Here is a 13,887-nt window from a genome sequence, read left to right on the forward strand (position 1 = left end):
AAACTCAATGATGTAAAGATGGCTTTTCAACTGAAAATAAAGAGAGAAGACATTATCTAAAGTACCTCGTATCCACAAAGCGTTTGATAGACTACTCTCTTACTGCAGCGTCCACTCGATGTTAACGTTCACAAAGGCGGATTCCCTTTTATGTAGTATCCAATCCTGGCCAATCTGCTGTTTTCATAACTACACCGAGTCTGTGCTTTGTAGGTTTGGTCTGCAACTAGCAAACGTTAGAGACCAACATCATATTCGCTTGTGTAAAAAAATGGCGGACAATATCGTTAGTTTACAAATGGACGAATAACCAGGGTAAGATATAATAATTTAAAGCGTTCTCTGGTTGAAAGTTAGAGTTAAAAGTTAAAAGTTAATGTTAGTGTTAGTGTTCATAAGCTTCATAATGAACAGCGATAAATGCAAAAGACAAATAAATTCTATCGAGCAAGGGAAAGTTATTTTGTGATCTGTTCGGAAACAGGTCGGTTCTAACGGCCCTGCAAAAACTTCTTGAAGCTCCACCTCCTTCTCGGGTATAAAAACTGAACGTTTCTTAAAAATCATTAATTCATAATTCATAAGACCATTGATCTATTAAATGGTCAATGGAACATCACGTGCAGTGGTTTTAAAACCCGATAAAACCTCCTTCGTATGCGGTGTTTAATGTCCCCCCCCCCCCCCGGGGGGTACTCCCAAAAAAAATGGATAGGGGTATGCGGCCCGCTTCCCAAAACCCTTACCCTATTTATGACCAAAATCTGCGATTTTCCGTACCCTAGACCTGACCAAAAATTTGATACCCTATTTATGACCTGATAGTGTCTGGTCAACTTCAATTCAAAAACCCCTGGAGCCCAGTGCGTGACCGGAGCGCGTGACAAGCTGTTGCGGAACGTACACAGTTGTCGTAAACATCACGATGAAGAAGTAGCTTCAAAAACAACAACAACAAAAACAACAAAAACACGAATTCAAAACATAGAGTGAAGAAAACGATACCCTTTTTATTACCAAAATGGCGGCAAAATGGCTTAAACCGATACCCTATTTATGACCAAGGCGGCTGAAAAACCATACCCTTTGGCGCCGCACATACCTATATAGCCCATATAAGAGAGTATCCCCCCCGGGGTTTTTTTCTGGTATGCTCATTTCCAACATTTACAAAAGCATCATTGTTATAAACTCTCTTGACAAACGCTTTTCCAGGAAAGTTTTTGAAGCCGTTCAAAAAACTCGTAGCAAGTGTTTTATCGGGTCTAAAACTCGGCTGCGCCTCGTGGTTTTAAATCCCGTTAAAACACTGCTACTCGTGTTTCAAATATTTCATCACCTTCGTATAACTGAGTTTTTCTTGATTCCCATCATTACAAAGCTTTTTTTTTTTTCAGTTTTAAAACCTTATTGTCTTTCGTCCGCTTTCCGATGACCTTCTGAACAAGACGTTTCTTCGTCGTATCAAAAAAGTGCATGGAGGGGTTATGGAAAATCCGGTGGAGTGCGCAAATTGCTATTTCTGATTCGTCGCCTGGCATTTACGAATAGGCAAATCCAATACTTTCCAAACGTTTTTTCGTCTAAAATCCCTCTCAAACGCTCACCCCAGGTTGCATAATCAAAATAAACATTTTGATTAAGGGGCCGATCATTAAGCAATTGCATAAACTTTGCAAACAGAATTTAGTAGCACCATATGCGTGAATTAACTACACATACATGGGATACAAGGCGTTAGCTCGCTTATGAACGTAATGTTGTTTTAGACGTTCTCGCAATGTGGCCAGACAAGGGTCTAAAACTCACCAAAAAGGGATGTTGCTAAGGAAACAGAATTATTCTGGCGATATTATATGCTTAAGAAATTACCTCTTCCAGTGGTACTCTGAACTTACAGTACGCCAGTTTTAGTTGAACAGATAACATTGCGCGGCTACATCCAAGACACAAAACGCGAAGGAATACATCTATTTTTTTCCGTCTCAGCCGTTTATCAGCGCCAAAATGAACTTTTCAATAAATATTTTTTTTAAAATGTTAGAAAAGATTTAAAAACTATTTGTGTCACGTAGTTTCATAAACTATCCTAACAAACAGAACGAAACGCGGAAATGATAACAATTGACGTAAATGGCAGGAGCTTAATTTGTTTGACAATATAGCGGCATCATTCGTGCGGCGGTTGGCTAAACAAGCGTTTAGGATGCTACGTGACAGAACTCAAGAGGGGGACAATAAACTTAACTTGTGGTATTTGAATTCGTCCGGCCGCGAAATTATGTTTCCACATCACGAATGCTCTGAAAACAATCGTTAACCCGAAAAATTTACGTTGTATAAAGTATGCAATTTGCTTCAAGGAAGTCATTTTAGAAATGTTCTTCTCAAAACCTAATTCATCAAAAAAAAACAAAAAAAAAAACAAAAAAAAAAAAAAAAACAAAACAAAACAAAAAAAAAAACAAAGAAAATCACTGCCGTGACCGTGGTTTGGATATGTGATCCTAATTACCATAAAATTTTGCCAACTTTAGCCTTGAATTTCACCAAGAATAATTGATCATTTGAGAAGCCATATCAAACACTCGAAAGTGTGTTTCATCAGACATCCAAACACCTCGAAATCGTTTAAAAAAACTCGGCTGCGCCTCGTTTTTTCAACCTACTTCTCAGTGTTTGGATATCTGATCATGAAACACGCTTTCTCTTGCTTGATATAGAATTACTTAACGTTTCCTATCGACACTAAACGTGCTTAAAGACATTATGACTAATATGAATGTAGTTTTCTGCGGAATTGGTATTTTTTTAAACCACTCGCGTGGTAAGGAGTAAACTCGACCTTTAGAACTCTGCTTTCATATCAGATCCGCTTCTTGCGACACCCTTCATAAGCCGTTGTTCTGTAGCAATCATGCTCCCGAATCACACACGTTCTGAAAAGTAATCGTTAATAAAAAAATGTAAATTAAATAAAAAAAACAATTTGTTTCAAAGTCTTTACTTTAAGAAATGTTCAAAATTTTTTCTATAGTCACAAAGCTTGCTTTCAAAGACATTTTTTTTATGTAATTTACATGAATTCAATTTCGGGGAATGCGGAGTTGGCATATAATGACGCAGAAGGAGTCAGACTTGACCTCTTAAATTATGCATTAGTGTACCAGTCAGTTCCGCGTCTTGCAACAAACTTCACAAGCCATTGTGGTTTACATCGTTTTATTTCTTTGAAAGAGATCAGGTCTTGCAACCGGCTGCCTACAATCATCAACGTGATGCATTTTATAAACTCCGCAGCGAGAGCACCGAAAGAGTGTTGCATTCTCCTCGTCTTATTGTTTATTTCACAGACAGGTAAACTATATAGATTATCATTATAGACTTCTGAATATAAATGTGGGCGCTTTTACACCAGGCGATTTTTATTGCAACTTTTCTTACAATTTCCTTGTGCTGTTACCACACAAGTTGTACGAATAGCGAGCCTCTCTATGAGTACATGCGAAGGTCGATTTCGTCGCGCTTTTTTCATCAAATTGTCGATTTTGTAACGAAATCGTCGCTTTTATATCTGCGTGATTTTATATAAGACGCAAAAGAACATTGGACATTCAATTCTCGTTGCAGTTATTGCAACGTAAATAACATAGTGGGAGAGGGGAGTATGGCGTTTTATTTAACACATTGTGACATTGCCCAAACATGGTCATGGCGAACTCGATATACGTCGCCCGCACATAACAAATATCCTGCGATATACGTAGTTTCGTGCGTCGGGGAGAAAAATGGCATAGCGCTTTCAAAAAGTAACGACCTCACAAGAAAATTAAACTATTAATAACGCTTTTTTATACTGAACACAAAGAATGCAACCAAGTTTGCTGTTAAGAATTGTAATGGTTAGTGCAAAAACTTTCAGTGCTTACCTTTCTATTTATGAACTTGCAAATTACAGTTCAGCAAAAACGTTTGTTTCGCAACACTTTTGCATTGACCCGTATTCTAGCAAAGGCTCAGAAATTGCAAATAGTACATGTATTTTCTTAGATTGGTTCTTGCAACCATTAAAGGGACACAGTCACCTTTGTGACCGCGCTGACCTGGACACTAGTTTTGTCAATTTTGAAAAACGTCCACCTCAACCCGCAATATAAAGTACGCGTCGAATGCATCTAGAAATCCGCTTTAATCTTCCCAGTGTTTTATTGGATTTTCAATATTTTACTGGAAACCTGTTTTTGAGTATGCTTTTGCTCATCCTATGGTATTATTTTATCATATATGGTTAAAAACAGTATGGATCGCGTCTCCAACGGAACATGAAAAGGAGAGGTGGGAAACGTGAAGGCGCCGTGCGGAAGAAGTCGCCTGCGTTGACCAATATAACGAGAGAAATCAATCAAAAACATTGGAAAACAAACCTCCATTATACATATTTGGAAAATCGCATTTTCTCAACCTGGCGAAAGGTTCGTGCAGAGGGAATCTTCGTAAACGATTCGAACTTCGCGTCATATATGGCTGCTTGGTTTGGAGTTCAGACGCATGTGCACCAGGTGACTGTGTCCCTTTAAACAGAGATCTCGACTCGTTTTGAAGAGACGGAGAAAACCACCTGAGATAGTCCGAGTTCGCACTGTAGTGCCTCGATAAATTTTAGCTTCCTAGCAGACAAAAAAATAGACGGAGTACAAAGCAATTACTCTCAGTAGCATTAGAGCCGCCTTAAAAAAAAAAAAAAACATTTAGTATCTTAACAGATCCAGAGTATCACCGTTTGTCAAAACACTGATGAAAGATCGTGAAATTGCTTGCGTAGTAAAAAAAGAAACCGTCATCCGAGAAATCGTTGAAAAGCTTTTCCAGTCTGTTCAGCTCGGCCTGACTGACACAACAAATCATTCGCAGCTTCAAAATACTGTTTGGTTTTAGCTTTTGAGGCTAGAAATTTGTGGAAATATCTTGCCAGAGTGATTGGCGCACTGGACGAGTACTCAATGTTTAATTTGATGCAAAATAAACGCTCTCGATTTCAAACTTGAACAAAGCTGCCTCTTTCATTCAATCCGGACCACGCACGGGAAAATGTTACAAGTTTCTCTCTTTTTTTGACAAATAAAGATCGCCTCCAGCTTTTCTGCTATAAATCCATGTGCTTTGTCATCGTATGATGTGTTGAATAATGAAACAATTATCCTGCTCAATCTTGCGGAATATCGCCTGACTTTAGCCCACTCGGCCTACGGCCTCGACGGCTTACATCATATTTCCACAGCTGTGGTTTCATTCGTTTGAAAAATCGCGGAGTTTGTACTCGATATATGATAAAAAATGTATTTTTGGCTAACTCGCGCGACGACGTTAATTTCGTCTCACCTTGCCCCCCCCCCCCCCCCCCCCCCCGATTTTGTGGCTAACCCATTATTTTCAGACTGGGTGGCGATGCTGCTAGAGATGCAGCCTAAGGATAAACTAGAATTCCCGTCTTATTCAGCTTAGAACAGTGTGGCAAGTTTGTTGTAGTGATAACGCAAGTGAACAAAGTTTAAGTTAAGCTTTCCTGTAAGCGGAGTCAACAACAATGTGAGGAAAATACAACACATTGTTAGTGTTGGCAGAACAAAATGCATCTTTTCTAGGCTAAACTGCCAGTTACAAATTAAAAATCTTCTCGCGGAATTCAATATTTCATAGACACAAAGCAGACAATATATTGATGTTGTGCCAATGGTGGGAAGTGATTATTCACAGCCTGCTTCAGAAAGCGGAAAATTCTGTACCGCGTCACCAGCTTAAACAGATGTTGATTTGAGGCAGTTGGGCCACCACGAACGCCTCACACGATTGAAAACAGCACACCAATAATATACCATAATATTAACAATACTCTAGGACCAATGATTGATTAGAGCTCGACGCTTTCCATTTCAGCATCCGCCCCGAGATGCATACAGTCTAAGTGTGCCATAATTTGATAATCACTTTCTTTTGAAGATGGGAACTTGAAATAATATCAAGGCCATGATTAGGGACGCCATTAACGTAAGGTGCGATAAAAAGAGTACCGTTCTTAAGTAAATCTTCGATTATAGCTCTTAATTCCACCACTCTTAAATGCTCAATGCTTTTATGGCAATAAATGTCGTAGGATTGAGTCGAAATGAGGATCGCAAAGATGTTGCATTGATCCTTTCCCTGCTAGCAGAGACCTCTTTACCGTTGTATTCGCTGAACTGGCGGGTGCGTGGAAAAGAGACCTCTGCCCTGGGTCGAAACGGACTGTGTTGAGCATGCGCCATGGTTACCTAGCGACCGAACAGTCACCTAGCTGATGTTGGTATTCTGATCATTTTCAATTTCAGAGGCTTTTAGTTGGACCCTACAGCCCGATAAACCAACCAACGTGATAGAAGATGGGGTAAACAACAAAAATGTGAGACTCGTTTGGTATTTTGCATTTGATTCTGGTGAAGACCTTGGGACTGTCGAAATTAAAAGAGAGGACCTTGACGGAGGAAACAGAGTTGACATTGCATCAAGGTTTAGAACCACTGCGTTCCATTACCCAGAGAACACTGATTTCGATAAACACTACAGAGCGGAGCTTCCTTCACAGCTAATAATATTCAACGTGAACAACATTAAGGAATACAGATACATCCTTATCGTCAGATTTTCTAGAAGTGGTACCCTAGATTTTGCTACATCCACTGTAGATGTCAAAGTGTTTGGTGAGTGAAAATGAACCTTATTTCGAATTTAAATACCTCATGATACCGGTCATTGGCAGAGTCCAGACGCAGTTTGTGGAGGAGTGTCAAAAAATAACCGAGAAAATTCCAGACTCTTCCGGCCTAGCTTGTAAGTGACTGTGTGATTGTGATAGCGGGTATATTAATAATTTAATATATAAAATGCGGGGTTAGAAAAAAAGCAGGGCACAAAATAAACAAATGCGAGACATATGTTTTTTACCCCAGGGCCACGCAATGTTTATTGGTCGTTCTGGCTGTTAACGTTTTAGAAAATACCGAACTTAGCTTCAGAGGCTATTTCACGTTTGAGCAGAACTAATGAACCGAAATATATCTTCAAATCTTTGCAACCTGTGTTTTTATTTGAGTCAGAAAACGTGACTTAACAGCACTTACAAACTAGCCAACACTTGCACCCTCTATTTGCTGTAGAATGTCCCTCCAAGACTTTCTAAGTAACCTTGCGTCGTATTCCAGCACGGAAGGAATGTGCAGCAAAGCGTGATTCTTGATGATAAAACTGGCCGATAAAATATAATAAAGCTTGTATTGTCACTGTCGCTTCATCAAAAAGGGAAGTATTAACCAAAGCTTAACCAAAGTTGTTTTAAATTATTTTCGACGGCAAGTTTCGAAGAACATCCCGGGAAACCTTCCAGCCAGGTATCCAGTCGTTACAGTGAACATAACTGGCGCGTTTCGTGTTTTCAAAGGTAAAGCACCGTATCGTTCGTTTCAAACTTCTAACGTCGAATTGATTCAGTTGTACTCTGATCTTTCAACCGTAGCCTCACAAGGTAGTTGATTCTACATGTATTATTTGGATGTGACGTGATGTCACGCAATTAATCACTAGCGAAGTTACGTGGGCGCCCTTTTGGTTCAGCAACTTTAGTTGTGTGGTACCAGGGGCACCCAACGGAATATTTCCGTAAAAAATCTGTTCGCCGAAATCTGTTCGCTATGAAAGAGTCAAAAGAGGTCCAATTGTAATTCACTGTAAGCAAACTGGTATTTGATGTTGTGCGCTTTGTTTGTTACGAGTGAAGACGTAGTGGATCGTAATTAAGTTTATGTTTCTAAAATACTTGCTTCTAGCGAAGAGATTCCAAAATATCAGACCAAAAAAGGAAGAAAAAAAGGGAAACTCGGCGTGGAAGTCGCATTCTGATTATACTTAATGACACATTGACAAACAATAACACTGGCTCCTTGGCCTATGTAGGCACGCGCTCTTTTCAGTTGACCTTATTTACATTTTATATTCAGCGATTCTCTAACTTTGAGCTGAAAATCGAGAATCTGTTATAGATCGCTGTCATTAAAGATGACAGATAAACAAATCGGCAAATCCATGTATCCGTTTAGCGAACGAAATTTGTTAATTGGTTATTCGTTAGTTTGCAGGACGGGGAGTTGTTTTTAAAACTCTCGATACTGGAGCGGTGCGTTGCGAGTGGATGTGGTCATGGTGACTCATTTCTCTAGCCTCCCCAGGGAGCTTCCACAGGCCAGCAGAAAACTCTAAAACAAAAGATAAAATATCTCACCTACTTCAAAGGCTTTGCGATCTTCGGAAACATGCTCTCTTGTCGGAAATTGTTCGACAAAAGAGAGAACAATAGCTTGAATATATGAATACTTAACGACCCCAAAATTTGGGGTACACACTTAAATCGGCGTGAAGTTGTAATGGAATGGAGGGTCCCCTAAAAATTTCGAAATTTTTCGCCTAGCGATCCCCTAGACTATTCGAGGTTTTTCTGAAAACCATCAAATTTCCCTAAAATTCTCGAAAATGATGTGCTCTCGTTTTATAACTTACATAATTTTAGGATAATGTTTTTGTCCGCTAAAATTTTCGTCCGTCGTAACTATTCTAAAAGCTGCTATAATTTTCAGTGAGGAATTGAGGTATCACCAGGAATTTAAATTATTTAGGTCTTACAGAGCGTATAATTTTATCCCCTAACGTTTTTGGATGAATGGGTATATGCCTATAATATTCAGACGGAGCATTTATAGTCCCTAAGATTTTCGATTAATTTTTGTAGTCACTGGTAAAACGAAAAAGGTCCCCTAAAATTTTCTAATGAAACAATGGCTACCACGTGTCCTCGAACTTTCGGCAAGACCCATCAGAATAGCTAAAACTTTCGGATGAGACAAAAAAGCCCCCTCAAACTTTAGACACGACCAAAGTTCCCCTAAGATATACGAGCCGAGATAAATATCTTTTAGGGTAGCTCCAAATTAACCAAACAGGCTTATAAAGCATACAGAAATCCATTTTAGGCACTTCTGACATATTTAGGAAGATTTGGTCATTGGGTGCCCCTGTGGTATTTTCAGCATAACATTCAATGAATTGTTGGAAAAGAAAGAATACAAACTTCCTTGATCGTGCTGATGTTTCTACATCATGAATGCGTCATTTTCCGGCGATCTTAACATCAGAAGTGGCTTTAAAACACAAACTCGTCAAGATTTGAGTATGAATTGAGTATGACCCTCTACTTTTCCCTAAAACACATCTTTAACGAAAGGGAATCGGAAGATTTGAAACCGCGGTCTTGCTTGTAACATTACATCGCTTACTGTAACCAGTACTGGAGGACAACTGCAATGATCTTTCGGAATCACACACTGCACTGGCACAAGTTCCTTTAACATAATTCAACTAGATTACCAAAAACCTGGATGCTCATGATGTGGACATCACATCCTCAACAGAGACCAAAGAAAAAAAAAAAAAAAAGAAAAAGAAAGAAAAACGGGGCAATCCATAAGAACTTGCAACGACATGTGGTCAAGAAGACTGACTTAACCCATTGGTCACTCCATTACAACTAGATTTTCATTTACAATGACAGGTCTCGGTTTACTGTCGCACTTTCACCCTTGATTTCCGTCCCTTCTTCTCACTCTTATAAATTCTATGAAAGACTTAATTCTCGTCATATTGAAACTCTTCTTCCCGATTTTCCTCTGCAATTCTCCTCCAAATTTTCTCTCCTCTGTTCTCTTCTAGACCGAGAACCCGCATATATTTTTTTTTTGCACGAGCCCGTTCATTCCTTACAGCATACTCTCGCACAGAATCGATATCTTGTTTTAACTCGGGTTCTAGCCTACCTTGGGACCGACGGTGAATTTTTTCTTTTTTTTTTTTTTTCCTCCTTTTTCGCCTTTGAAATCCAACAACTCCAGAAAGCTCCAAACAATTTTCAAAATTTAAACTTCAAAATACAAAACTTACAAAATGCGCCAAACGTGAGGGACCATGGTCATAAAATACTAAAGGACTGTAAAAGAAGGGTAGAATTCGGTATAAATGCGGAATAAATGAGGTTACTTATTAAGCTTTTATGGCTTCCTCGTTAAGTGCGATTTAGATTTCGATTCCTGGGCCAACAAAAGACGATGCGAACAATTTTTTATACCTTTCAGGTCACATTTCATTCCCGAATGGCGTCCACGAATCCTTGTAGCATAGTTTAATGCGAGTATTGCTTTACAGTTACCACTAGTCAATACAATCTGTATTCACGAGTTGGCTCACAGTAGCCGTTGATTTAAACAGCAGGAACAAAAAAAAAAAAAAACAACAACAAGAACAACAAGAACAACAACAACAACAACAACAACAATAAATTAGTGGTCATAAAACAGGGTTTGATTATCGCCTATTTTCGCTTTTAAATTTCCCGGGCGCAGCCATGTTGGATTTCATGACGTAACACGGTTGATCAATTGTTTCACACAAAAGAACTTCTGCTATGAATAATCTGTTTTTATTGTTTTATTTGTTATATTTACGGAATAATCTCTTCCTATTGTTAATATTTACTGTTTTTAGTTCCTCCAAGAATAACTGTGCCACCAGCAAGGACTTCCCGGGTTGATGCAGGACAGAATTTGACACTGATGTGTAATGCTTCCGGTGACCCCAGACCAAACATAACCTGGACAAGAGAAGGTGCCACACAGGCTAATCAGTTAGTCAATGCCACTGGTTACAGGCTGTATCTTGTTAATGTACAAAAAGGGCATGTCGGATCATACAGATGTACTGCTAGTAATGGATATGGAACTGTCTCAAGTCTTGCCCTTGTTAACGTAAGATGTAAGTATTTGTCTCATTTAAATGTTGTATTTGTGTCTTTAAAATGCTGTGAATTTGGAGTTTTCATTTAATAGTTGTGCACCATTTGTTTCTGACAGGTCCAAGTAACCAGTGTGACTTATTCACAGTTGGAATTACAATTTTGGGAATGGAATTTAAGGATGCTTTTCGCAACAAAGCATCTCTTGAGTATCAACAGTTAGCATCGAATGTGACTTCAGCAGTAAGTTAGAATCCATTATGTTTTGTACATCAATTGATACCATTAATTTTGTATGTTTGAAAACATGTACTGTACACGTTTTTTTCATATTTATGTACAAGTGTCACTTAAAGCCTTAAAAGAGGACATTCACGCGTAGAGCACCCCGCCGTGCCGCTGATATTACTAATGATAATAATGAGTATTATAAACTAGTAATAATCAAAGATTAGGGAGTATCTAATAGAAAAAAGATCCTCGCAGTAAGTACGCAACTTAAGCAGTTGCGAAAAGAAAGCCTGAAAAAAATTCAGGCTTGAACGGGATTCGAACCTATGACCTCTGCAATGCCAGTGCAGTGCTCTACCAACTGAGCTATCAAGCCAACTGGGAGCTGGTCATATTGTGAGTTCATAATATACCCGTGAAGGATGAATAAATGAAATTGGGGAGTATGTTCGATGATCTTGATCCCAGGCTCTTTCTCATTTGCCAAGCTGCTGATATGATGACCACATGTGAACTTTTTCACTTGTCACATGTTGTATATAGTGAATGCGTTACTGAAAATGAATTTGTGGCCATTAGATCACAGGCCCATACAGCAGGCCCGAGAATGCTGCAAAACAGCTTTACGAAGTGGCTATTGAAGAATTCAGGTAACTACATAAATGAAACAGTGTAGTTATGTGATCAGTTATTTTTGCCACAAAACTTGAAAAGTTGCGGAAACCAAATAGAAAGGAATGTTTTGCAATTTGCAATGGCTTTAATTTTGAGTTTCAATATTCATCGTAAGTCTATCTGTGCCTAAGTGGCGCTCGGGGACAAATTCATCCAATAGGGGACTGCTTTATTTGGCAATGGAAAACAAAACATTTCTAATTAGGTAAAAATTCGATTATAAGTCGAAATTTCTATCGCATGCTTCGCCCTTATCAGCTAGATCACGCATAAAAATTGACAGCGAATAATCTTATTGTTTTAGTATTAATATATCAATCCTTCAAAACTTAACAACGAGACAGATTCACGTTTTTGTTGAATAATTGTATAAATAGGTCACGCGCAACGCGCTACGCACTCTACTCACTATCTATTCTACTTAACAATTAGATGATGAGCTCGAGATCTCTGATCTATCGCGTGATAGTTGATGAGGGTGAATAATCTAATTGTTTTAGTATAAATCTACTAGTTCAAAACTAAACAAGTAAAATATCTATATCCTCATCGCAGACACTTCGAAAACGCGACAAAGCGGCCGCCATTTTGTCGAAAACCGCTACTCACTATCTATCACAGAATAGATAGCGAGTAGCGTAGCCAATCAGAGAACGGCATTCGTGATAGAACACTAGTAGATTTATACTAAAAGGGAATAGATATTGAGAATGGTAACCAATAAGAGAACAGCATTCGTTATAGAACGCCTATAGATTCAAAATAAATGTAATTATATTCTGCGTGTCTTATCATTTAGAAATGGTAGTGTCATAGCTGTTGCTCAGCTGCAGTTCCAAAAAGGTGTCAATGATCCATTACGGCCTCTACGGGATGACATGAATGATGGAACACTTGGAATGTTCTCTGTTGACAGGAATCTTGTTCTGGATCCAAGTATGATACCTTGATCCTAACAACAACAACAACAACAATAAATAAGTGTTCATAAAACAGGATTTGATTATCGCCTATTTTCGCTTTTAAATTTCTCGGGCGCAGCCATGTTTGATTTCGTGACGTAACACGGTTGTCAATTGTTTCACACAAAAGAACTTCTGCTCACTGACAATAGCTTTGCAACCGTATGACGTTATAAAATCCAAAATGGCGGCGTGCGGGAAATTTAAAAGCGAAAATATACGATATCCTTATCTAATTTTAAGCACTCTGAATGATATTTGTACTTTTCAAAAAAAAATTAGACATTTAGACATTTCCAACAATTTAACGTCAAAGTTTGTTGTCGGAGTGAGTGTTCCCTTTAACTGACACCCTGACTTTGAAGGTGCCTTAAACACTCAACATACATTAGCTAATTACAAGTGAGATAAACAGACACATCCAGAGCACGCACAACAAAAGCACTGTTAGGTCAATTTTCAGATTTGTACTGTGAGGAAATAAAAAATTAATGGTTAAAAATAAATAATTAATTCAGCAAAATGTTATCCACTGTAGTATAGCGCACTACTGTGAACTTTTGCTGGTCAGTAATTAATAAAATAGTGTATCTTTTACATGTATTCAGTTACTTGTCGTTGCCATTTTTGTTTATTTATTTGTCCATTTATTACTTCATCTAAAAGCTTGAAAAATATTTTTAAAATGACTAGTGAAAGTTAAAATACCTGGAGTTTATTTCGTTCTGCTGAATTATCTCCTTTCATTGTTACATTTGTAATATTTACTGAATAATCCCTTTTCCTTCTTACATTTGTTATATTTACGGAATAATCTCTTTCTATTCTTAACATTTACTGTTTTTAGCTCCTCCAAGAATAACTGTGCCACCAGCAAGTACTTCCCGAGTTGATCCAGGACAGAATTTGACACTGATGTGTAATGCTTCCGGTGACCCTAGACCAAACATTACCTGGACAAGAGAAGGTGCCACACAGGCTAATCAGTTAGTCAATGCCACTGGTTACAGGCTGTATCTTGTTAATGTACAGAAAGAGAATGTCGGATCATACAGATGTACTGCTAGTAATGGATATGGAATTGCCTCAAGTCTTTCCCTTGTAAACGTAAGATGTAAGTATTTACATATATTTTATGTAAAGAAAGTGTCATTT

At 38.4% G+C, this 13,887-nt stretch overlaps 1 protein-coding gene and 1 non-coding gene across 7 annotated transcripts in view; one reads left to right on the forward strand and one right to left on the reverse strand.

Annotated features, from left to right (window-relative positions):
* LOC146457920 (cell adhesion molecule DSCAM-like) overlaps nucleotides 1-13,887 on the forward strand; it is a 106,637-nt gene that overhangs the window by 58,857 nt on the left and 33,893 nt on the right. For 2 of the 6 annotated variants that reach the window (XM_085091414.1, XM_085091417.1), the window contains exons 1-7: nucleotides 3,167-3,357; nucleotides 6,366-6,734; nucleotides 10,618-10,884; nucleotides 10,983-11,107; nucleotides 11,675-11,745; nucleotides 12,570-12,706; nucleotides 13,580-13,846. In XM_085091414.1, coding sequence (XP_084947540.1) covers nucleotides 3,279-3,357; nucleotides 6,366-6,734; nucleotides 10,618-10,884; nucleotides 10,983-11,107; nucleotides 11,675-11,745; nucleotides 12,570-12,706; nucleotides 13,580-13,846 — 1,315 coding nt within the window. In that variant the 5' untranslated portion in view covers nucleotides 3,167-3,278. Of the gene's footprint in view, nucleotides 1-3,166; nucleotides 3,358-6,365; nucleotides 6,735-10,617; nucleotides 10,885-10,982; nucleotides 11,108-11,674; nucleotides 11,746-12,569; nucleotides 12,707-13,579; nucleotides 13,847-13,887 lie in introns of those variants that run through there. The other 4 variants (XM_085091418.1, XM_085091415.1, XM_085091416.1 and 1 more) reach the window with 4 other exon arrangements.
* On the reverse strand, nucleotides 11,399-11,471 carry Trnaa-ggc (transfer RNA alanine (anticodon GGC)). The gene has a single exon. It is a non-coding gene; the product is annotated as a tRNA-Ala (tRNA).

Source organism: Pavona decussata, unplaced genomic scaffold (genome assembly GCF_977016875.1).
Source record: "Pavona decussata unplaced genomic scaffold, jaPavDecu1.1 SCAFFOLD_236, whole genome shotgun sequence".
In the NCBI taxonomy this organism is placed as follows: Eukaryota; Metazoa; Cnidaria; class Anthozoa; order Scleractinia; family Agariciidae; genus Pavona; species Pavona decussata.